At 45.6% G+C, this 25,575-nt stretch overlaps 1 protein-coding gene across 1 annotated transcript in view; it reads left to right on the top strand.

Moving 5' to 3' along the window:
• Positions 1 to 575: 575 nt before the first annotated feature.
• The window catches only part of TEX14 (testis expressed 14, intercellular bridge forming factor), a 62,121-nt gene continuing 37,121 nt past the window's right edge, over positions 576 to 25,575 (top strand). The window contains exons 1-10 of the mRNA XM_019636645.1: positions 576 to 607; positions 1,136 to 1,272; positions 11,741 to 11,855; positions 14,583 to 14,748; positions 15,533 to 15,669; positions 17,452 to 17,533; positions 18,407 to 18,537; positions 19,606 to 19,719; positions 20,766 to 20,889; positions 22,182 to 22,360. Coding sequence (XP_019492190.1) covers positions 1,137 to 1,272; positions 11,741 to 11,855; positions 14,583 to 14,748; positions 15,533 to 15,669; positions 17,452 to 17,533; positions 18,407 to 18,537; positions 19,606 to 19,719; positions 20,766 to 20,889; positions 22,182 to 22,360 — 1,184 coding nt within the window. The 5' untranslated portion in view covers positions 576 to 607; position 1,136. The remainder of the gene's footprint in view (positions 608 to 1,135; positions 1,273 to 11,740; positions 11,856 to 14,582; positions 14,749 to 15,532; positions 15,670 to 17,451; positions 17,534 to 18,406; positions 18,538 to 19,605; positions 19,720 to 20,765; positions 20,890 to 22,181; positions 22,361 to 25,575) is intronic.

Below are 25,575 nucleotides of genomic sequence, written 5' to 3'. Positions count from 1 at the left end.
GGCGAGGCTCACCCATTGCACTCCGGGTGTGCTGACCCCTGCGATTTCCCCAAATGTGGGAAACTCGACTGCATAATTTGTGGTAGTGGGGGACTGCGTTCGCGCTCTCCCCTGATAAATTTGTGGCAAAGTTAGAATGTTCTAGGTTTCTGAGAAGCATCTATTATGTGTTTGCAAATCTAGTTGTCCCACTCGTGGAAATGACTGTTTTACGTTTTACTGTGTATCACTACGTTGAGATGGATTTGCTGTCTGTTTTATTTAAAGTTTGTGTTTTTGTCAATTCCACTTTTTTTAAGGTTTTATTGGGGAGGGTAACAGACTAGTTGCTGTCTTTTTTGTTTTTCAATCTAGTGGGGGATATCGCCTCACTGGCCTATGTAGGAATTCTGATCAACGTGCTCTTTCGGCCCATTGGACTGGCATCCCGGGGCCCTCTGATGTCCCAAGCCAGCTCTTAACTAGTGCACCACTCAGCCTGCCCATAATCATTAATCCTTTAGAAGAAAGGAAATTCTGACATATACTGCAACATGAACGAACCTTGAGGTCACAGTGAAATTAACCAGTCACGAAAGGACAAATACTGTGTTCTCACTTATATAAGGTACCTGAAGTAGTCAGATTTATGGAGACAAGAGAGTAGAATGGTGGCTGTCAAGGGCTTGGAAGTGGAGAAAATGGGGAGTTAATGCTTAATAGATATGTAGTTCCAGTTTGGGAAGATGTAAAGTTCTTGAAATGGTTAGTAGTGATGATTGCACAACGTGTATATACTCAATGCCACTGAACTGAACACTTAAAAATGTTTAAAATGGTACATTTCAGATTATATATAATTGACCAAAATAAAATAAATAAGCAATATAAGGTGAACATTTCTGTATGACAGAGCCTGAATATGCTCATTGAATTTGTACAGTTGTAAGAAGATACTGGAGACTTTTGCCAGTAGCCCAATGATTTCTTAGTAGTCATCACTTTTTCAGTCCCAGGAATTAGTAATAAACATATTGAGTTCTTCAATTTCAACAGTAACACTGAGAATTAATGTAATCTTGTAGAAAAAAATCTACGTTGCTTCCTTGCATTTCTGATTCAGTTACAATAAGCATGTTGCTTTCTTTTGAAACAGGATGTCTCGGGCTGTTCATCTTTCAGTCCCCTGTCCCGTTCAGCTTGGTTCCTTAAGAAAGGACTCCTTGGAAGCTCAGCTTCATGAGTATGTCAAACATGGGAACTATGTGAAAGCGAAGAAGATTCTTAAGAAAGGTAGGCACTGTATTGAAATGGCAGCTGCATCTTGGTCCAGATTTCTGAATAGCATTGGAAGGAAAACCAGGTACATCCTAAAACCAGGAGCTCCTGGAGGAATCGGAAGTTAAATCTAGAGATGAGATGTTCTCTACCAGTGCAGTCGTATTTTTCAATAGAGACCTTAAATTGCTGTTTGGAGACTTTTTCGTTTTGTTTTGTGCTAGGGAACCACAAGGTTTACCCACTGCTAGTCTCCTAAGGTTTCTCCAAACAAGCCCGGCCCTCTGCTCCTGCCGGATGAATCCCCTTTCCTCCTTCACACCTACTTCATCCACTCGGTCTTCTGAGGCCTGTGCTGGAGTGAGGAGGCCAGCATTCACAACTCTCCCCATCCTGGCTCCTTCCATGCACCTGGTGCTTTTTTTTTTTTTCCAGGGCTGTTGTTTTGTTTGTTTGTTTGTTGCTGGAGGCTCCAGGGAGCTAAGAAGGTTAGGGCAGAGAGAAATAGCAGACATATCTCAGGCAACCTTCAAAAGAACAAAAAAAAACCCCACACCTGAACAAACCTCTGGTATTTGGCCTCTGAGCTGGAGATCCAGATCTGCTTTTTTCAGAGTAACCAGGCCTGCTGGATTCCCCCTCTCCCTTCTCAGCACTGAAGGGGGGAGGCTTATGAAGCTTCTCTCAGCTGGTTTTTGGAACAGTCAGGGGGACCTAATTTCTCTAGTGTTTCTCCGTTTGCCTCAACTTGACAACTTCCAGAAGGGTACCCTGATATTTATAGGATCCAACTATCCTACAAAATAGTTCCCTCAGAAAGTTCTCTCATCTTTTTCATGGATCACCCCTGGATTCTGTAGATGAGATAGCTAACAGTGAGCCCAATCATTTATTTGAAAGGTCTTGTTTTATTTTCCCCCTCAAAATTTTGCATTTTACCCCCAAATATATCCATGTGTATATATTTACTGTGTAAGTTTCAGGTATATAATGTTACAATTTGATATCTGTGTTCACTGCAAAGTGATCACCCCCAAAAGTCTAGTTGCTATCCATTACATAGACTTAACCCCCTTCACCCCTTTTGACCACCTCCCAGCCCCTTCCCCCTCTGGTAACCACCAATCTGTTCTTTGTATCTATGTGTTTGTTTTGTTTTGTTTGTTTTTTACTACATGTATGAGTGAAATTGTGGTAATTTGTCTTTTTCTGAGTTACTTGACTTAGCATTATACTCTCAGGGTCCATCTATGTTTTCACAAATGGCAAGATTTCATTCTTTTTATGACTGTTATTCCATTGTGTGTCTATCATCCATGAGTGTTTTAACATAACAATTGATATTCAAGATAAGCATATAACTTGTAGTGTCTGTCTGCCCACACCCTCCATTGTGACGAACAGTTTTAGGACATTTACCTCTAAGGCATCTCCTGAGCAGTCTGCACCTTCAAATTCGTGACATTAAGCTAGAGCAGGGGATGGGGTTGACAGGTATAACTGGATATGAAGCAGGACTTCATTTGTGTCGGGGAGTTTCATCTAAAGCCTCAGTGCAGAGAACAAGGGTTAACAAGTTACCCCACAGTCTAAAGCTGGGCTTCTTAGGAGATGGCCAGAATGGTCCTTGGACCTTCAACTCCATCACCCACCTTGGGCTTATCTAAAGAAAGGCAGGGGTGTAGTGGTGGGGATGTCAGTGGAAAACATTCTTTAAAAGTCATTCACGCTTTCTTTCGGCTTTCGGCTTAGAGGAGGCCAAGGTGCAACTTGCTTTGGTTGTCCTGAATCCAGGTTCATCCAGCAGCAGCCGCCTCCACCGTGCCGCTAAAGTTTGACCCCAACGAGATCAAAGTCGTATACCTGAAGTGCACCGGTGGGGAAGCTGGTTTCACGTCTGCCCTGGCCCCCAAGATCCGCCCTCTGGGTCTGTTGGTGATGATATCGCTAAAGCACCATTGATTGGAAGGGTCTGAGGATTCCAGTGGAACTGACCATTCAGAACAGACAAGCCCAGATTGAGGTGGTATCTTCTGCTCTGCCCTAATCATCAAAACCCTCAAAGAACCGCCAAGAGACAGGAGCAAGAAAACATTAAACACAGTGGAAATACCACTTTTGATGAGATTATCAACATTGCCCAACAGACACGGCATCGATCTTTAGCTGGAGAACTCTCTGGAACCATTAAAGAGATCTTGGGGACCACTCTATGTTAATGGCTACCACCCTCATGATGTCATAAATAACATCAACAGTGGTGCAGTGGAATGCCCAGCCAGTTAAGAACTACAAAAGAAAATAGTTCCATTAAAGATCTTTTAACAACCCCCCAAAAAAAGTCATTCACAAGAATAGGACGCTGTGGCTTCTCTTCTTACTTGGCTCCTTCAAGCCAATAAGAGGCCCTTCAGGTGAGCCTCATGGAGAGCACTGTGGTGCTTGCAAGCAGGAGAAATGGAATCCTGTGTCCCATCCACCTGAGCAGTAGAAACATGTCAGCCCACTGCCACCAAGGTGGCTTGAAGAGAACCTGGCATGTTACCTGGATTTTAGGGATCAGGGAAACTGCCATCTGCCTCCTGCTTGGAGCAGTCCTTGATGGCTGGGTGAGCATGGGAGACTGGCAGTTGTAGTAGTCACACTTTACCAGTTGGTGGGGTAAGTAGACCCTCCCCAGGGTAGCTGAGCCATCTGAAGGAACTTCACCTATGAAGGAAGGAAGAATCCCAATAGGGGGGCTGGAGATGTAGCAAGAAGTCATCAGGAGAGGCCACTGGCCTGCATTAGGGTGCTGTGCAATGGCATGGAGGTACCTGAAGGGCCCACTAAACTCTCCCACAAAAGGGTAGGCATTAGGATGAAGCCAGAAGCTACAGCGCATCAGCTAGGTACAAGGCTTTTGCCCCTTTGTCATCTCATTGGTTCTCCCCCTACTTCAGCTCTGGCATGGCCGGAAACAGCCTTGAGATCAAAGAAGTAGAAGAACAAGAAAACAGTTTTGATTTCAGCAGGACTGAACAATTTGTTATCTTAAATAGGAATGTGATTGAATAACTCAAAGTGACTGAAATACTGTGGAATCTGCCTGAGATGCGTCTCAGGAGAGGAGAGGGAGAGCCAACTGACAGTGTATTTCGGGGCAGTAGGGGGAGAATTGTTTCCTGATTATATCCTCCTCAGTTCAGCCCATCCAGGAGACCATAGATTATATGAGTTCTAAAACCCAAAAGTTCCAGAACTTTAACCCAGGCTTCATTCACTTTTTAATTACACATATATTAACTGAGCCTTGAGGTTAGAGCAGCCAAACAAAGATGGACGGCCCTGCCTTCTAGGAATGTAATCCAGCAGAAGAAACAGACATGAGTTCGTAATTGATGTAACTGAGAAAGGCAGAAGGTGAGGGGAGCACACCAGGTACATTTTGCCTCCTTATCTGGGGGTAATCAAGGGAAACTTCTTAGATGGAGTGATATTTAGGCCAGGACCTTAAGGAAGAAAAGGAGTTGGGGTAAAAGATGGGGTAAAAGGTAAACGTTAGAGGCGAGGGAAGACAAGGGATGCAAAGGCCCAGAAGAGAGGTTCTAGAAAAGAAAAAGTCTGGATGACTTGAGTGGGAAGAGAAAGCAAAGGGTTAGGAGAGAGTGGTGTGGGGTGAAGCTGGCAGGGCAAACTGCGGCTGCACCAGGCCTCATGGGCTGTTGTTGGAAGGATTTGGGTATTAATTGCATACATACTTGGGATTGTTACATCTTCCTGATGAAGAGACACTATTACCGTTATGAGACATCTCTCTATATCTCTAGTTATACTTATTGTCTTGAAGTCTGCTTTATCTGATATTAATATAGCCACTTTCAGCCTCTGTATACTTACTGTTGCATGAAATATCTGTATCTTTATAGTAAAATATTTCTTCTGTAGAGAGCATATAATTGAGACTTGTGTTTTAAAATCCATTCTGACACACTCTGCTTTTTCATTGGAGTGTTTAGTCCATTAATGTAATTATTGATATGGTTGGATTTAGAACTAACATTTTATTATTTTTTTTCCTCTTTGTCATCTGTTTTACTCTTCCTCCTTTTCTGTCTTTTTTTTACTTAAATATTTTTTAGAATTTTTTTTGGCTTTTTAGCTCTGCTTCTATCTCCATTATTTTTTGTGGTTCTAGTGATTGCAATATATATCTTTAATTGTACATCATCTACTTAATATTATATCACTTTATATAAAATATACTACAACCATACAGGCTTATTTCTCCCCTTCTCCCATCCTTTCTCATAAAGATTCCATAAGTATTATGTCTGTATGTGTTACGAACCCCATAATATAATTTTTGCTTTGAAGAGTCATACATAAAGAAGTTAAGAGTGTTTTCTTTTATCTAAAAATGTCTTTATTTCACTATGATTTTTTTAATTAATTTATTTTTTAAATTAGTTTCAGGTGTACAACACAGTGCAATAGTTATACTTTTTACCCCTTAAAGTGACAACCTCCCTCCCCCAATCTTCCCCCTCCAGCCCCCCAATATCATACATATCTATTACAATTCCATTGACTCCACTCCCACACTATACTCCACATCCTGTAACTATATATATATTCAACTGTAGTTGACGTATAATATTACACAACATCAGCTTCAGGTGTACAGTGCAGTGATCAAGCCTCTACCCCGTCCCTAACAAGACATGTGACACCCTACAAAATATTTACAACATTATTAATTATATTCCCCGAACTGTCTTTCATGTCCCTATGGCAATATTGTAGTTACCTATTTATGCTGTCTAATCCCTTCCCCTTCTCCCTCATCCCCACTCCCCTCCCAACTAGAAACCATCAGGTTTTCCTCTATATCTCTGATACTATTTCTGTTTACTTTGCTCATTCATTCAGTTTTTTAGATTCCACATATAAGTGAGATCTTATGGTATTTGTCTTTCTCTGACTGACTTATTTCACTTAACATAATGTTCTCTAGGCCCATCCATATCATTGCAAATGGTATGATTTCATTCTTCTTTATAGCTGAGTAATACTCCATTGTATAAATGTGCCACAGTTTCTTAATCCAGTCGTCTACCGATGCGCATTTTGGTTGTTTCCAAGTCTTGACTATTGTAAATAGCGCTGCAATGAACATAGGGATGCATATATTTTTTCAAATTCGCATCTTGGGTTTCTCTGAATAGATATCAAAGAGTGGAGTTGCTGGGTCTTCACTATGATTCTCGAAGAATATTTTCACTGGATATAGAATTCTAGGTTGAATGCTTTTTTGCTTCAGCCACTGTCTTTTGGCCTCTATAGTTTCTAATGAGAAATCAACTGTCATTTGAATCATTCACTGTATATCATGGGTTTTTCCCTGGCTTCCTTCAAGAGTTTATTTTTCAGTGGTTTGACTATGGTGTGTGATTTTCTTTATGTTTAACCTGCCTGGGGTTTGCTGACCTTGACTATGGAAATTAATCTTTTTCCAAATTTGGAAACTTTTCTGCCATTATTTCTTCAGATACTCTTTCTGTTTCATTCCCTCCTCAACTTCTGGAAATCCACTTATATTTATGTTAGACGTTTTGATATTGTTCCAGAGTCCCCAAAGCTCTGTTAATTTTCAGTCTTTTTTTTCCTCTGTGTCCTTCAGATTGGGTAATTTCTCTTGATCTATTGTCAAATTCATGACTTCCTCTGTAATCTGTAATCTGCTCTTAACCTTATCCAGGTTCATTAATTCCCTAGAATGATTAACAGAATTCAAGGAAACATTTTACTTATAATATTACTGGTTTATAACAAAAGATACAAGGCTCCATGCCCCCTTTGGACACCCTCCCAGCCCTTCATTGTGTTCACCAGTCTGGAAGCTCTCTGAACCTATTGCTAAGGGGATTTTATGGAGGTTTCATTACCTAGGCTTGATTGATTAAATCACTGGCTATTGGTGTGAACTCAATTTCCAGCCCCTCTACCCTTCTAGAGGTGGGGCAGGGATTGAGGTGAGGGGTAGTGGTGGAGCTGAAAGTTCCAACCCTCTAATCATGACTTGGTCTTGGTGTTTGTGTTGACCAGCCTCCAACCTGAAGCTTTCTATTGTAGTAACCCCTCCTCTCTCAAGGCAAAGGAAACCTGGTCGCCCTAAGTTGGCAGACTTCTGTAGCAGGCGAGAGGCAGTCTCTTCTGACCAGTAGCAGAACAGCATTTCCTTAGCTTGTAGTGGAGTGGCGTGACCCACCGGGACCCAGGTGGTGCCTGAAAGTGGTCAGGGTAATACCATCTTGCTCCGGGTAGGAGTCATTTGCGTGCAGCTTGTGATTGGCTGATAGGAAGCCATATGTTAATAATGCCTGTTGCTGCTCTGAAGTGTTACTGGAAAATTTACAAGTGAAAACGATGTTTTAAACTTTGCTATGGAACAGAATTGTTAGTAAATTAAAAAAAAAATATATATATATATATTTGGAAAGGTAAATGCCCAAAACATGTCACCGTGAGTACAAAGTGCACAGCTGCCATAGACGAAGCAGAAGCGGGAGGCCAAAAGTTAAGACTATACTTTCAGGGATCATTTCTATAGTTTGTTACTAGAGAAGTTTCTCTGATCGTGTAGAGCACCCGAAACCACGAGGAGGAGTTGCAGTGTTCTCTTCTGAGCGTGAAGCCGGCCTTTGGTGTTGCTTTTGCATCTACCATTAGCCATTGATGATCGTTCTTCTTTTCTTTTGGGAGAGTAAGAGGAAGAGAACGCAGTCTGAGTGGCTTTCGGTTTTTCTTATGTAATATAGGCATTTCAAAACTTTGTTGGTGTTTTTAAGTGGATGTACTTTACGGTATTTGGGATAGTGTGTGGGCTTGGGATAGTGTATGGGCTTTTGTTTTTGTTTTCTGCAAGTGGCTGTTTCTGAGTTGTTTGTGGTTGCTTTGTTTTTGAGTGTGTCATTTTTGTTGATGCTTTCTTATACTTGCTAGTTTTGATATATGTTGCTGAAACTGCGGATTTGGTCTTTACTGTCCAAGTGGTTCACATGTGTGCATTTGGAGCAACGAGAGATAATCTGAGTTGAATATCCTCTTGAGTTACAAAGGAATGCGATTTTATAAACAGTTAACAAGTGCACTTTTTTTTTTTTTTAAGATTTTATTGGGGAATCGGAGAAGGGGCTCGGACAAGTTCGTTCCTTTTATTTTTTTTTAGTCTAGTTGTGGAGGGAATCTCTTCATTGGCCCATGTTGGTATCCTTGCGTTTTTCCCCAGTGAGGCAGTCGGTCGCCATCTGGTGGTTTACTTGCCAGCCATTGGATGGTGGCTCATGGTAGCTGGCTGCGGGCTGGCTGCCAGCTACTTCAGGTTAGCTCATGGCAGCCCACTGCCACAGGGGCTGCAGCCTATGCCGAGGCCAGCGACTCATACCAGCCCAGCTCCAGGTTGAGCTGTTGTTCAGCATCTTAGCTGTGGACGGCAGTGTCACTGGCCTTCATATGTGGGATCCGAACCTGTGGCGTCCCAAGCCAGTTCTTAACCATCGCGCCACTCGGCTGGCCCATGTTTGTTAGTTTTAAATTGGGGAATTGGGGAGGAGGACCAGCCAAGTTGTTCAATCTTAGTTGTGGATGGCGCCAGTCACCATCTGGCTTCCCGTCGGCTGCTCATGACCTCTGAGCTCAAGGTGCTGTGTTCAATCTTAGTTGTAGGTGGGCGTAGCCACCATCTCATGCGGGAGTCCAACCAGCAGCCTTGTTAAGAGCGCACGCTCTATCCACTGAGCCATCCAGGCGGCAGCTCAGCTCAAGATGCCGAGTTCAGTCTTAGTTGCCGGCGGGTGTAGCCCAACACGGAACAGGCAGCTTTGTTGTTAGGAGCACGTGCTCTCACCAGCTGAGCCATCCTGCCACCTGTTGGCAGCTCAGCGGCAGCTCAGCTTGGGCTCAGCGTCACTGGCCCATGTGAGAATCGAATCAGCGGCCCTGTTGCTCAGAGCTCGCTCACTTAAGCTAGCTCTTAAACCAACTGAGCCATCCAGCCAGCCCCAAACACGTTTTTTTTTTCTGGTTAAGGAGGTCCAAGAAGGGTTCCTTGAGACAATGACACTTGGACAGATGTCTAAATGATGAGTTGAAGTTAAGTTGGGTAAGGGGTCCGGGGGAGAATTCCTGGCAGAGCAAACAGCTTGTGCAAAGGCTTTGTGGCAGAAGGAAATGTGATAAGTATGAGGATCTGTAAGTTCAGTATGGCTCAAATGAGGGAAATTTGGTGCAAAATAAAGCTCTCACCTTCTGGGAGGTGAGTGTGTACCCAGCCATGCAGGGCCTTGTAAGCTATTTAGAGAGGTTTTATCTTTAGCCCAAAAGCTAGGAAGCTTCTGAAGCTTTAAGCAGGGGAATGATTTGTTCAAAAAACAAAATTCAACTGAGCGAATTTGAAGATCTAATTGGTTTATTAAGCGATTCATGAATTGGGCAGCAACTTCTCTAGCAACTATAGCAGAAGGGCACTCTGAGGAGTTGTACAAAATGGAAGGTTTTATAAGCAGAGTGAGGCAAGGGATATATTAGTGAAAGAGGAGTATTATTTTGGAGCTGGGACATCTTTTTTGGGGGGAACGAGAAGGAGGAGGTTTTTTTGTTTTTGTTTTTATCATGTAGATTGCCTCTTCTTTATATGGGGGATGGAGAGGGCCTTTGTGACAGATTACTTACTGGTGCTTGATTGACTAGAAAATTCCAGACTGGTTAATTGTGTCTGGGAGAAGTTGAAACTGCAATTAGATCAGGTATTAAATCTAGGTTTGGTATCATGGGCTTTTTTAAACGGGAGTGACCATTTTGGACCCATGTTTTTTTGTTTGTTTTGTTTTTTGTTTTTCTATAACAGATGTATGGTTCTGGTTGATTAAATACAATTTTTATGACATAAAAATTCATTGAATTGAGGGGCCAGCCGAGTGGCACGTTGGTTGAGAGTTGGTTTGGGACACCAGCTCTGAGCAGCAGAGCTGCGGTTCGGATCCGACATTAAAATAATAATAATAATAATAATAATAATAATAATAATAATAATAATAATAAATAAATGGAGTACTCTTTAAAATTTTTTTTAAGTGATTTGAAAAAAAATCCAAAAGAACATATATGTCTGGTATGTTGATCACAGGATAAAATTTTAAAATAGGGTGTTCTTTGCAAATGTCATAGACTTTGGCTTTTGGTCCTCACTTTCATCTAACACTTTTAGGTTTTTCCAGTGAGAGGCCTCCGCTTCCACACATGGGTCTCAACTGAGACGTGTTCTAAACTCGCCGGCGCGCTTTGTAGTCGCCAGCGTTTTACGTAAACCCAACGCTGCGGAACTGCAGCAGGATGCGGAGCAGGCTGGAAATAAACGGCGTGTGATTGGCTGTTTAGCAGCTGTATGTTAATTAACGTGACAGCTTGAAATGTCTTCGGAAACGTATGCGTATTCTAAACGCTTTGTTGATTTTTGGGAATGAAAAGTTCTTTAGAAAACATGCACCGATGTACATTTGAGTAAAATAGTACCGTTAGAAAAACTCACCATCACTATAATATGTGTAGATTTCATTCACCTCGGAAAGACAGAAGGTGTTTAGCTAAGACTATACTTTCAGGGATCATTTCTATAGTTCGTTACTAGAGAAGTTTCTCTGATCGTGTAGAGCACCCGAAACCACGAGGAGGAGTTGCAGTGTTCTCTTCTGAGCGTGAAGCCGGCTTTTGGTGTTGCTTTTGCATCTGCCTCTAGCCATTGATGATCGTTCTACTCTTCCTTTGGGAGAGTGAGAGGAAGAGAACGCAGTCTGAGTGGTTTCGGCTTAAAATAGAGTTTTTTAAAGAAACGAACATAGGAGAAACACTAAAACTTATACTGTTTTTGTGGCGTTTTATACTTAGTAAGGCGTAAATGCTTGAGAGGTACGAAAATGGAAGAAATAAGTTCAATTGTTTTTATAGCTGTGCTTCTTTAAAGAGAATGTTGAGCTTTTCATTACCTATTTTGGTTTGGTAGTTTAAATTTTTACTGGATAGCGTTTGGACGTTGTGTTCCTTTTATTTTTTCTGCTTGTTGAATTAGTCTTTATGTTTTAATGGGGTGTAAAGATGGGGCAGTCTGTTCCCAGTAATTCTTTTCTTATATTTTTTTTGCCTCCTCCCTGATACACAGTATCATTACTACGTCTTCTATCCCTTGTGCTCTCTAAAAGTTAAGAACAATTTTAACCCAGGTTTTTTTTAGAGTACTAGAAGGTGGTTTGTGTGCCTAATGAAGGCTTTCATTTTTCCTTTTTTGAAAATTTGCAGTAGTAGTACGTGAAAGTTCTGTACAAAGGAATTACATAAAAGTGTTGTATAAGGGAATTTTAATTTTTCCCCCTAATATGAGTTTCTTTGGGAAATGTCTTGTTATTTGTTATTTGCATTGATCCTATTATTTGCATTGATTCCTTTGCAGGAATTTATGTTGATGCAGTTAATTCCCTGGGCCAGACAGCGCTGTTCGTTGCATCATTATTAGGCCTTACAAAATTAGTTGATATTCTGGTGGATTATGGATCAGACCCAAATCAGTAAGTACAAGAATATCACTATCTAGAAAATAAATACTAGTACGGGCTCTTAAGATGAGTTGGGGCATTTGGAAACTTACATCAGTGAAATCCTTATATACTTATGTTGAAACACACTTTTAACTGCTAGTATGAAACACACTTTTAACTGCTAATTTAAAGGTTTTACTAGGCTCTATGAAATAAGTGGAACTTAATTAGTCATTAATTAATTAAGCTAGTCATGAACAGCATGGTTTGCATATTTCCACCCCAGGTTATAATTTGTATGATTCATTTTAGCAGTTCAATATCCCCACAACCACAAAAATATCCCCACAAGAAAGTTCTTCAACAATTAATAGTGATACTTGGCATCACTTCATCCGGATGATTTTTGCCTGGCCCTTAGAGTTGTGGTTTAAAAGAATCTGAGTTTAACAGTTGATTCAAATTCTAATAGGGAACAGCAACACAATATAATGAATGAATTTCACCAGTGAATATTTCTTCTCTTGTGTAGCATTTCTGCTTTTCCCATGGGCCTTCCCAGGCACTAACCCGCTAGATCTTTACAACCACCTCCTTGACAGGGCGGCAGGGGACAGAAGATATTTTTACAGTTCACGTTGGATAGAACCAGAAACGGGTTTTCAGTGCTTATAGGATTTCAGCAGATTTTCCCAGGAATGCCAGAATGTAAACAATCATAAAAGTCATGTAATAGTTTTCCCATATTACATAAGGAGGGCTGGTTTAATGTACTTAAAAAAAAATCGATGTTGGAAAGTTTGTTTTTCTGGTTTGCTTTCTGTTGTTTTTATAAGATTGCTTGCTTAGTGGGAAAAAACTTGGAAGTTCGGAAAAGCAACAAGAAAAAAATCAATCAGTATGAGAATTCTGTAACCAACAGATAACTTCACACAGTGAACATTTTGCTGTGTTTCCATCCAGAATTTTTCTAGACTCATATACACTCTACTGTCTCTGCTGTATTAATGTTTAATTTCAAAGCTCAGAAATGAAGGGCTAACTCCCCTGATCTTTGCAGGTAACAGCTTTGTAGGGAGGGAGGCCATATCAGGACCTCCTGCAGTTCCTCAGCAAACATGCAATGTTTTCTAGTCATCTGCTTTTACATCTGTTTGGTAGAGGCTGACAGCTGCGTTCTTTAAAGATCAAATCATTCAAACTTTTAAGATTCCAGATTAGGAACCGATGCTTCGAGTTTAAGTGAAAGGTTGAGTTGGGTGTAAAAAACACTCTTTCTTCCTTACTATTAACAAAAATTAAAAATAATGTTCTCTCTCTCCCTACCCAGCCTCCTTACTGTTTATGACAAGACTATAAAACATTATACAAATTTGTTTTTACAGCAAAGAGGATATTATGGTTCCCACAGTGCAGTGTGCTGGACTGCTCATTAGGACCCAGCAATAGGAGACAGCTCGTAGTGAGATATCCCAGTTGTTCCCAGATGCATGGGTACAGGTCAGCCTCGTTGGTATCACCTGGAGAACTTGTAAAAAGTACACATTCCTGGGCCTCTTGCTTGCAGCTTCTGATTCAGTCTGGTGTGTAGTCTTGAGAATCTATATTTTTTGGCAAATATTCCAAGGGCTCGTTAACTAAATGATGATAATTCCATACATTGGAATACAGTGCAGCTGTTAAAAAGAGTTGAGGTGGCTTTATGTTCTCATGTGGAAATTTCTCCAAGATATAGTGTTAAAAATTTAGGTGCAGAACACTTGATATAACATGCTCTTATTTATACTTGTATATGCATAGGAGATTTCTAGAAGGACACAAAAACTTGTAACAGCAGTTGCTTCTGGACAGGAGAACTGGGGGTCTGGAATTGGGAGACTTTTTCCTTATCTTTCTTCTTCTTTCTCCTACTGTTTCATTTTATTTCTCCTTTTCCTTCCCCATTTATGTTTCTTTTTTTTTTTTTAGCTCAGCCATCCCGCCACCTGTTGGCAGCTCACGGCTGCTCAGCTCGGGCTGACTCGAACCGCTGTTGCTCAGAGCTCAAACTCTTGAGTGAGCTCTTAACCAACTGAGCCACTCAGCCGGCCCTTATATGTTTCTTTTTTAATTAAACAAAGAAAGCTCCCCAGGGGATTCTGATGTGCAACCAGGTTAGGAAATCACGGTTACAGATCACATCTCACTGTATCTTGTACACAATAAAGGCAGACCCTTCACGCCTCAGACAGCTTATTGGCTTTGGTTAAATTTTTCTGAGTTGTATATCCTTGGCCAGATTGCTGATGCCAAGGTTTGTGGGACTGTATCGTAGGAGCTGGGAGATAGAGACATTCTCCATTGAGAGAGATGGTCTCTAGTTAGGCTGTGCTTCACCAGGCTGACCTCAGGACGCTACAGACATGAAGGGGTTGTTTCAGGGCAGCCAGTATCATGGGGTATGGGGGAAAGAACACCGATTTGGAACCAGATCCATACCTGGGTGTGAACCTCAACTTTGTCCTTTTGTTTCCTTATGTATACATTGGGAGGGAAATAATACCGCTTTGAACGGTGGAGGTAAGGATGGAGAAAGGGGATGTGTGTAAAGCTCCTGTCTGTCAGCACAGACCAGGGGCCTCACAAATGGGTGACTATAATCCTCATCACCAAAGATCGCCTCTATAGAAAGGGAGCCCTGTGTTACCCACTGAGTTCCACCCCCGCTCAGTGGAAGGGAGGAGAGTTGCCATGGATGCTCTTTGTATCCCCCTGTAGCCGCTGCTTTGATGGGAGCACCCCTGTCCATGCAGCAGCATTTTCAGGCAATCAGTGGATCCTCAGCAGACTGCTGGATGCAGGGGGTGACCTTCGACTCCACGATGAGAAGGGTCAAAACCCGCAGACCTGGGCCCTGGCAGCTGGGAAGGAGCGCAGTACCGCGGTAAGGGTGGCCCCACTCTGCAACTATATGGCAGTCAGCACCCCAGGGGCCAGCGGCTGGTTCTGGGGACAGTACAGGGCTTGCAGTGGCCTTGATATTGGCCCTGGACACACAGACCCGGGCTGAAGCAAGTTAACTAGCTTAGATTGTCAGGCAAGTCTAGTGAACCTTTCTGGTCATTCCTTCATTAGGAGGGAGAACAACTAATTTTGTCTGACCCTTAACTAGTACTTACCACACATCAGATGTTGCAAGTAAGTTAAATATTAACTCATTTTATCTTCGCAACAACCCTCCCATGTAGGACTATTGTCCCCATTTTACAGATGGGGGAAACTGAGGCTCGTTGGCATGAAGTAACTTGCCTGAGGCCACACACTGATAGGTGTGACATGTTCTAATGAGGACTAAGTAACATAAATGTAAAGCATGAAGGGCATGCACAGCACTGGGCACGTGGAGGGGAGGGAGAGGCAGGCAGAGTCCTCTCCCCCTACTTCCCCCGCAACTGGTCTTTCTGCTCATTAGCTGTTGGGCCTTGGACAGGTAATTTCACTCTTCTTGCCTCACCTGTTTGAAGGAGGGAATTGGAAGAAATTGTTGCCAAGTCATCCCTCTGAAAATATTCCATGCCTTTAGGAAATCACTCGGCCCCTCCCTTTCTGGAGATTATCCTGTTGGATCTCCAGGTTCCTCAGATCATTCACCTTAGACCACTCCGGTGCCCTTGAAGGCCGGGTGGCCACTGGCCACGCCAGCCTCGAGCATCTCTGTGGTGTTGCAGATGGTGGAATTCATGCAGCGCTGTGCCTCGCACATGCAAGCCATCATCCAGGGCTTCTCCTATGACCTCCTGAAGAAGATCGACTCCCCTCAGCGGCTCATCTGCGGCCTGCCTCGGTTTGGGGCCTTCAGGCAGGGGTGAGTGCCACCTTGAGTGGAGTGGAGTGGAGTGGAGTGGGATGTTCTGCATCACCCCAGCCTCCCTTGTGAGAGCCCTGCAGCATGAGCCACCTAGGTCCCTCCCACATCGGTCCCTTCCAGCATCTAGCCCACCCAAAGGAATGAGCTTAGAAGAATATGTAGCCTCTGAAAAACAATGGCCAGTGGAACACCCTCAGCTGTGGCCCCCTTTCCAGTAATGTCTGGGGAAAATGAGTTCTGGGCTCCAGTGGGGACCACACTATGGTTAGCAGAAAAGGAACTTTTCAGGTCTGAGGAACCCAGCAGAAAACCCAACAACTCTGAACCGTGAAAAGCGTGTTCCTTTTTAAACTAAGGTTGCAAAAGACCACAAATACAGTTCCTCAGGCTGTTTCATAGGCTGTTCCTCAGGCTGTGTGAGAGACTTGCTGCTAGCTGGGTAGGTAGCTCCCCTACCCCCAGCACAGCTGCAGGAAGTGGGCCCTAGGCTTCTCCATGCTTACGAGTTATTTCAAATGCTTGGGGTTTTATTGCCTTAGGATTTGTCTGTAGAGAACCCATTTCATGTTGATTTTTCACTGACTGGCACGTCTTCCTCTAATCAAAGTGGCTAGACTTGTCACACTCGCGCAGGTTCCCCCGTCCTGTCCTTCCGTGTGCCTCAAGCCCTGGTTTTCCTCTGCTGCCCTGCCTGGCTTCTTGGGCGAGATGAGTTAGTGACTTCCGTGAGGGCCTGTTATTTCCAGCTGCCCTGCCCTTCCTTGCTGCTGCTCTTGCCAGTCTTGGGTTTTTACCCAGAGTCCAGAGGACCTGTTAAAAGTGGAAATCGGGTTGCGTGACTCTCTACTAAAAACCCTTGTAGGGTCTTTCCCAGTGGCCATCAGGATAAACTCCCCAATCACTCACCTGGCCTTGCCAGCCCCTGCTTGGTCCAACTCCTCCCCTCTCACACACCTCGCCTGCCAGTGCTGGGGCCTGGGCAGGCTGAGTTCCTACCCACAGGGCCCAGGCCTAGTCCCTGCTGCTGCTCTGTGACCCCAGGCCAGCAGGTTTCCCCTTTCTGGCCCCATTTTCCCCATCCGAAAAAGGAGAAAGTTGGAGAAGATAGGCTTTATGATTTTTTTTCTAACTTTGACTATCCGTATTCAATATCTATTGCTGCAAAGTGAATCACCCCCACCCCAAACTTAGCAGCTTCAAACAACAATAAACATTTGCATCTCACATCATTTCTGTGGGTCAGGAATCAGAATAGCTTAGCTGGGTGGCTCTGGCCAAGGGTCTGTCATGAAGTTGCAGTCAAGATGTCAGCTGGAGCCGCAGTCACCTGAAGGCTTGACTGGGGCTGGAGAATCCACTTCCCAGATGATGGACTCAGATGGCTAGCAAAATGGTGCTGGGTATTGGGCCTCCCCGTTGGGCTGCTGGAGTGTCCTTACAACACGGCAGCTGGCCTCTTTCAGCACAGGTGACCTAAGAGAGATGAGAGCAGAAGCCCTGGTGGATCTAGCCTTGGAAATCACACCACTCCATCATTTCTGCAGAGTCCTGTTGGGTTCACAGATCAGCCCTATCTGACCTGTGAGGGGCTACACTAGGGCATGATTCCAGGAGATGGGAATCACAGGAGCCTGCTGTTACATCATCTGTAGTTCCATGAGAACAGGTCAGGTGGTCAGGACAAAACCTGCTACACATTCCAAAAACTTGGTTCATCATTGTTCCTGTGGATATGGGTGGTTAATCCTCATTTTTTTTTCCTCTTTTAAATATTTCCAGAAGCCCTAATGGCTCTCCTAATAGACCACTTAAAGCTGGAGTCATTTCTGCCCAAAACATCTACAGCTTTGGCTTTGGGAAGGTAAGAGTGGCCGCTGACAGCCAGCGTTCGCAGGACTACCTGGGGAGTCATCTGGCTGCGGCCCCCGTCCCATCACCTTGTCCAACTCCCCCTTCTTATCCTTTAAAGTGCTTTTTTCCTTCTTTACCTCTTTTGAGTACAGGTACCTCTTACTGGTGCTGTCCCTTATTGGTAAAAAGGTGAAAACCCTACAGAGACCCCTTGAATGACCTTGGGCTAGGTTTGGGGAGTTTAGAGCATGATCCTTTAATTCCCAGTGAAGGCTCCCGACATGTCCTCCCTGAAGAGAGGCAGGGAGCTGCGCTGACCCCGTGGGTCTCATTCGGAATTGACCTTGCCTTCCCACAGGTTTATAAGCGTTGTTGGAATGCCTTTAAAGAATTGAAATTTTAAACTGAGAAGTGTTGTGAGGGAAAAAGTATCTGTTGGATCCTTGATTCTGCCCATCAAAGAAAGAGACAGTTGGGAACTGTTACTGGGTGGGGGGGTGATGTCTGCTGACAGCTCAGCCCCCAGCCCCCAGCCCGGATTCTGTTGGTTGTGCCAGGGCAGCCTGGGGTGGGGGTGGTGAGCAGGAATGTCAGTTTTGACTGCACCCAGGCCTGGGTTCTGTCGGGGGCAGGGGTCCGTCCAACCTATTTTCATGAGGCTCAGTTTCCTCACGAGTAAAAGGGAAAGGATGTTATAACCTTGCAGCATTTGTAGAAAGATGAAAAGTGGTATGAATGAAAGAATAATGTCTAGTGCATACAGGGGTGTTCAGCAAGTTGGTAAATAGCAGCCGTCGTTATTTTTACCTGGCTGGTAAGATTCTGGAGGTGTTTTACTTTTTCTCTTTTCACTCCACAATTTGAAGCTGTGCTTCGCTTTCAGTTTTATCTCACAGGAGGGACTCAGCTGGCCTATCTAGGATCCCTTCCAGTAATTGGAGAAAAGGAAGTGATTCAAGCTGATGACGAGCCCACCTTCTCTTTCTGCAATGGCCCCTACATGGTCATGACCAGGTAAGTGGAAGCTGGCTGTTGGGAGCTCTGATTTAGTCCTATGGGAAGCATGGGCTTTGTGTGACTTCTTTATGTGTGGAGGTTTCTAACTTAACACAGGAAACACTGAAGGACATAGGTCTAAATTAGGGTTTCTTAGCCTGGACGCCATTGACATGTTTGGCCACGTATCCTTTGTTGTCGGGGACTGTCCTGTGCATTGTAGGAGCATCCCTGGTCTCTACTCCCTAGATGCCAGTAGCAGCCCTCTTTGCCACACCCCTCCCATTGTGATTGTAGCAACCAAAATGTCTGCAGATATTGCCAGAATCCTGCCCCACCCCCCATTGAGAACAGCTGCTCTGAAAGATTACTCATGACCGTGCTTTAACCTCTTAGCTTTCTAGAAAGCTAGAGGCAGCATAGTGGCAACTGTCTGGCCTCTGATACAGGCCAGAGGGTACTGAGATGCCTGTAGAAGCCAGAACCGGCATCAGCTGCAGCTCTTACCAACCAAATGCATCAGAGGCAGTGGTGACAGGATTTGACAGTGACAGAAATCCCGGGGAGACCTGCCTCCTGTAGAGTGCAGGAGTTGTTCTGGCCAAGGTCTCTTGGCCACCTTGACCTGGATACTTCCCTGCTGAGAAGGAATACCCTTCTAAAAAGGCCTCTGCCAGACCTGGAGACTTCTCTATCCCCTGCTCCTTGTTTTCCTGTTCATGCCACAGATTTGTCATGAGGTCCCCTCCTCTCTGTCCACTGCTGTGGCCTTTGCCCCCAGTCATCACTGTCCCTCATCCAGACTGGCCTCCTAACTGGCCTCCATTTCTCCAGACCACCCCTGCCCTACCACTCTCCACACTGCAGGTACCATTGTCTTTCTAAAATACAAACCTGATCGAGTCACTCCCTCCCTTAAATCTATGTTCCCCAAGCCGCTTAAGGACCTGGGAGGAGGTGGGAGGAGGACTCAGTGGCGCTTTGCAGATTCAGTGTAAACAGTGCCCTGGTCTCTGGCTGGAGAGCATCTCACTGGAGAACTGGCTGCGCATCCCCTTCTGCTCTCACTCTCTCCTGCCCTTGCAGCCTTGTGTGGAACGGAAGCAGGGTCACAGTGAAGGAGCTGAATCTGCCCACCCACCCGCACTGCAGCAGGCTGCGGCTGGCTGACTTGTTAATTGCTGAGCAGGAACACAGCAGGTGAGAAGGAAGCCCAAGGGCATTTCACATCCAGGCTCTGACAGGCCCAGGTGCAGGGCTGTGCAGAGCTCCCTGGGGTGTGGAGACCAGCTCCCAGCTGCCCCCAGCCTCAGCATTTCCTGGCTGTTGGTTGATTTGACTTCTGAGGGCTGCCAAGAAAGAAAAAGAGGCATTAATGAAAAGCCTGAGAGTGGGGATGGTGGTGGTGAGAGGTTCAATTCTGTCGGTTGATTGACTCCCCGTAACCCATGCCTCTGATGCTCCAGCCTCCAGGCCCCAAGGCCTGCCCTGTTTTCAGCCCTCTGCCCAGCAGGACAGCATGTGCTCTCCTGACTTCACAGACATGACTGTGCATGAGATCCACACATCTGAGGAACCAGGTGTCTTCCATTGGGGACACACCTATGGGTCTCAGTACCTTAGGTTGCTATGGCTCCAGGGTTAGTCCTTCAGCTCTTGCTGAGGCAGGAGCGCGATTCATGGTTCACAACAGGGCTGCCGAGGCCTGGAATGGAGCCTGGCTCACAGAGCTCTTTCCTGAGAAGGTCACTCAACTCCTGCATCAGGTGTGTCAGAGGCCAAACCTGTCCTTTTCGGAAAGTCAGCCTAAAGGGACCAAGGAAGGTAGAAGGAGTCATAGGCACAGCGTGGACTTTGACATAAGACTGAATGGGGTGTGTGACCTTGGGCAAGTTCCGGACATCTCCCTGACCTTGGTTTCCTCATCTCTAAGATGAGTACAGTGATACATTTCTTGCAGGTAGTGGTTAGGATGGAAATGATGTATGTAAAGTATGTTGCTCAGTAGCTCTAGTGAAGTTGTCGTTGATTAGTCTAAGCCCTCAGGGTCTGATCAGTGAGAGGCCACAGATTCTACCAACAGAGACCGCCCCCCCCACCCTGTTTTCATAGAAAAACATTGTGTACAAATGGTACTTGTTTAGAATGTGTTCCGGGGGCCTTGAAGAAAGGAAAGTATCTCCCCCCAACCTTTTTAAAATCTTGTACTTCCCTCTTCCTCATCTGAAGCTGCTTTTCTTTTGCAGCAAGCTACGGCACCCCCACCTGCTACAGCTGATGGCTGTGTGCCTGTCCCGGGACCTGGAGAAGACGCGCCTCGTGTATGAGCGCATTGCTATCGGCACCCTGTTTGGTGTTCTCCACGAACGGGTCAGTGGCTGTCTCCATGGATGTTTCACTTGCTGCCCTTCCACTTTTCTTCCTTGCCCTATTCCCCTGCCCCAGCAGGAGAGTTCCCATTTGTGCATGCATGGAAGATAAATCTTAGTTCTTTACCTGTGGGGGCTGTATAACGCACCATTTAGGCTAAGCGTGTTAGAACTAGTGTGATTTTATTGTGAGTCCTCCTTCTTTATCAGACACCTAAGAGCTCAACAGACACATTTCTAGTTAACGGTAGTCAGCCACTGGCCTCATTTCCCTGTATTTTCACTTGTGCCCTGCAGGCCTTTGCTGCAGAGAGAGAGGTTTATTTACACACAAGTCTTTATCAGTCCCCTCTTACTTTTCAGATTTCCTGGTGTGTGTGTGTGTGTGAGTGTGTGTGTGTGTGAGTGTGTGTGTGAGTGTGTGCGCGCGCGTATGCGCGCGCGTGCATACACATCTTCCCTGGCAAGTGTGATTTGGGCTGAGATGTGGCTTCAGAGAGACCTTGAAAGATTTCTTTTTCTCTGTCCATGACTTTGTTCTGAATACCCTGGGCAGGAGTGAGAAGAGACCCTCCCGAAAGGGCGCTTCCCCAGAGTGGCTAGCCTTCCCTCCTGCCTGACCACCTGTTAGTGTTCTGGTTTCCCTTTCCTTTCCCTGGGTGAGGGCGTGAACTTGAAATACCCCTTCTCTGGGAGACCCACTATGACTAGTCAGCCGGGTACTTTAGTGTGAGTGAATTTCTGTCCTCTTAGAGTGAACCTTCTAGGTCATCTGACTGGGGTATGGGCTGGATTGGTCCTGGAATCTTCCAGCTTCTCCCAGCAGCACAGGCTTGGAGGGAGCTGGGGGCAGAGCGGGTTCAGTGTTGGATGCTCTTCCCAGGCTTTGAGAACTTTCTCCTCGCGTTTCTTGGTATGAAGCAGCTGAGCTGAGGGAAAGGAGCCCCGATTTAGAGCCAGGGGGCCTGTGTCAGTGGGACCTTAGGCCAGTCACTTAGTCTCACTGAGCTTTAGGTTTCCCATCTGTGAAATGGGGACATGAGGTAGAAAAGCAGGTGATTCTAGCAGATGACGAGCCTACCTTTAAATCAGTTGAAAAGGCTTAGTCACTTAGTCTCACTGAGCTTTAGGTTTCCCATCTGTGAAATGGGGACATGAGGTAGAAAAGCAGGTGATTCTAGCAGATGACGAGCCTACCTTTAAATCAGTTGAAAAGGCTTTGGAAACCACAGAGCACCCGCAGTGTCGGGGGCCAGTCCCTTTTGTTCCTGGCCATCTATCCCTTGCTTGCAGCGGTCCCAGTTCCCCGTGCTGCACATGGAGGTGATCGTGCACCTGCTGCTCCAGGTCTCAGACGCCCTGAGATACCTGCATTCCCGAGGGTTTATCCACCGCTCCCTCAGTTCCTACGCCATCCACATTGTCTCGGCAGGGGAAGCTCGGCTGACCAACCTGGAGTACATGCTGGAAAGGTAAGTGCAGCCCCAGCGATCGTGACTTCAAAGAGGGTCTCCCTAGAGGCCCTGTGATGTGGAGAGAGACCTGATCAAGGCGGGCTCCTCCTCACTGGGCTGATGGCCCATCAGTGAGGCGAGAGCTTCCCCACACGTCTTGCTCTGCCTGCCAAGGGTAGACGGGCTTTGGGGAAGGTACTTCTGCTCAGGATATTCTCCTTTTAATAACCATTTAACAAGCAACAGTGCAGATTAGCCAGCATGTGTAAATGCTCGGACTGTTCACTCCAGAATTTTCAGTGACTTAAGAAACCCGAGGTCTGTTTCTCACTCACACTGCAGCCTACTTACTGTGTATGTTGGAGGTAATAGCTCACTGTGTTCCATGTTTCTCCTGTGTGTGGTGCCACCATTCCCCTGGCCTCAGTTTCCCACCCTGTCCTGTGCATTACTAGTCAGTGAAGAAGAGAGCACGGAGGGACACACGGTGGGGGTTAGTGGGTATGTCATTGCTTCCTGCTTTGCAGCAGCCAGAGCCCGGTCACCTTCTCACTGAAGCGAGGTCAGGGACTGGGCCATAGCTGTGCACCCTGGAAGGAGAGGAAGGTGATGGTTGCTGATGAGCCTCACAGTCCTGGCCCAGGCGGGCACTAAGGGCGCTCTCTGCCCTCAAGGGGTTCAGTGCAGCGAGCGAGGCAGTGACAAACAATGCCCTCCTTCAGGGGTTCGTGGAGGGGCTTCATTTCCTGTTTAGCAGGAGTCAGAGTCCTCCTGAGAGGTGGGGGCTGAACCCCATTTCCTGCCCCTGGGCTCTGGGAGGCAGAGGACCTGCCCTGCACTTTCTTGCTGCCATCTGCAGCGCTGAGCCTTTGGCCCAGTGTTGGCTGTGCTCTGCCGGGAGGCCTCAGCTGTGGGCAGACCCCCTGCTTAGTCCTGCCTACCCCTGCTTAACCTTGTTCCCATCCACTCCCCAGCCCCATCTCTCAGCAGGTTTTTGCTGCTCACATACTTGTAATTTACTTCTCTCACTACATGAAAAGCTCAAGGGATTTCTGTTTTATCCATAGCTTTGTCTCACATGCCTGGAACAGGCTTTTTCACACAGCACGCAGGTGCTCAGCATGTTTTCCTAATGAATTAAACAGGAAGACTCACTTCCCTGACCTTGGGTGCCCCTTATCCCTCTGTCTCAAGAGCAGAGCAGGGGCCAGATTGTGCTTGACCTTGTGGGCCTTGGTGAAGACTTTGAATTTTATCCTAAGAACACTGGGATGCTGTGGAAGGGTTTTTTTTTCAGCAGGATGGTGTCATGGATGATTTACAGATGAAGATCCCTCTTGCTTCTGCATGTGAAGGAGCCATGATGGGATGAGAGAGGCAGGGGAGCAATTAGGGTGTGACTAGAACACTTTTCCTTGTGGGAACCAGTGGAGACCAGACAGCTATCATCAACTGAGCTGCTCAGCCTCAGATCCAGTCCATTCTTAATCCCAGTTAGAACCTTTCAGTGGCTCCCCATTGCCTATAAGATTAAGTCCAGGCACTTTCCAGGGCGTGGGCTCCACCCACAGTGCCAGCCTCATCACTTCCTACTCCCCGCCTGGCCATCTGAAGCCACTTTCCGTCCATGGCATTTCACAGTGCTGCTCTGGCCTCTGGAATGGTTGGCATTCACCTGTTTATCCTATTAAACTCACTTCAAACACAGTCTCCTACCATACCCCGTGAAGCCTGTGCTTGAAGCCCTGTCCCCACAGCACGTTGCATATGTCATTCCTCCCGCAGTCAAGTGAGTCTGCCCCACCAGATGGCAAGCTTTGAGAGGGAGGGCAGGGACCATGGCTGGTTATCTTCAGCCCCCAGCTCAGGGCCTGCTGCGTAGTAAGTATTCAGTAAACATTTGTTAAGTGAATGGATGAGTCTATGTGAAGGGAAAATTGAAAATGGCTCAGAACACGGTTGATCACGTTGGCTGTGTGTTCAGGAGCAGGGGAAGCTAAAGGGTTTGGACATTTGGCAACAACAAAGGCTTTTGGGTGGGGGAAGGCTGTGATGGAATCCACGCTGTTTGCTAGTGGTAGAGCGCCATCTGTTGTTGCCACAGAGGTATAACAGTTTCTTCTGCTTAAGCTCTCAATAGAAATGTGAATCCTAGAGTGAAATGGAGCTTTGGAGAGGCCCAGCCCAACCCTGTCCTTCTATAGATGAGAAAACAGGCCCAGAGAGGTGAAAGGATGATCTGAAGTTACCCAGCTGTGGCTAGAACCAGGCAGTAAAGGATGTTTCCTGGCTATCGGAGCAGGATGAATTGGAGGTGGAGGATAGGAAGCCCAGCTCGGAGGCCAAGAATCCAAAATAGGAGGGAGAGATGTGAGATGCACTGAGGAGCTGGGGTCCTCAGAGTGGTCAAGTGAGGGTCTAGGAGGTCACTGGGTAGGAAGGTGGGCTTGTTGACCTCCCTCCAAAAATGGAACTCAGGCAGAAATGTCAGTCAACAAGCAGTTGCAGCCATAATAGCATACCCTTCTTTGACAGCTGATAGCATGAATTGATTATCCAAGAATCCAAAATAGCTTTCAATTCCACATCTATTTTTAGTAACACTCTACTTGGGCAGGTCGGTTTGTTGAATGTCATTGTCAAGGGTAGCACTCTCATCTCTTGGTATAAAAATGATACAGCAGCTTCTCCTATTCTTCAGCTCCTTGTTAATGGAATCTTTAGAGCTGGAATTGACCTTGTGAGTGGTATCACATAGCCGGAGCGAAATGTAATTTTAATGATGTCAAAGCTGAAACCTAGAAAAAGAACTGCCCTAAAATGGCAGCTGGAAAAGAAGCCCTCCCTCCCACAGCCAGCTAGCTTTAACAGTGAAGGCAGAGTGATAATAAGAGAGGAAGGTGAGTGGAAGTAAAAGAGAAAGAATATAAACCTTGGTTGTAAGTGACTTGTCCCTTGCCAGAGCCTTAGACAAGCCTGAGAGGCCTGACAAGGTAGGTGACTGTTTCCCTTGCAGAGTCACCCTGCAACATGAAGAGCCAAGCATGCTAGGTCCTCAGAATACATCTTTTTTTTTTTTTTTTTTTTACAAGAGAACAAATCCATTTTATTTACTTCTCAGTAAATTTAAATCCTTGAGGGGTACAGCATTACACGGATTCTGTGTCCTATGGCCTTGGCAGGAAGGTTGCTTCGGAATTTGGCACGAACCATGCCACTGTTTCCATGAGCAC

This window comes from Hipposideros armiger, unplaced genomic scaffold (genome assembly GCF_001890085.2).
Source record: "Hipposideros armiger isolate ML-2016 unplaced genomic scaffold, ASM189008v1 scaffold_29, whole genome shotgun sequence".
Lineage (NCBI taxonomy): Eukaryota > Metazoa > Chordata > Mammalia > Chiroptera > Hipposideridae > Hipposideros > Hipposideros armiger.
This window is presented reverse-complemented; position numbering and strand designations above follow the sequence as displayed.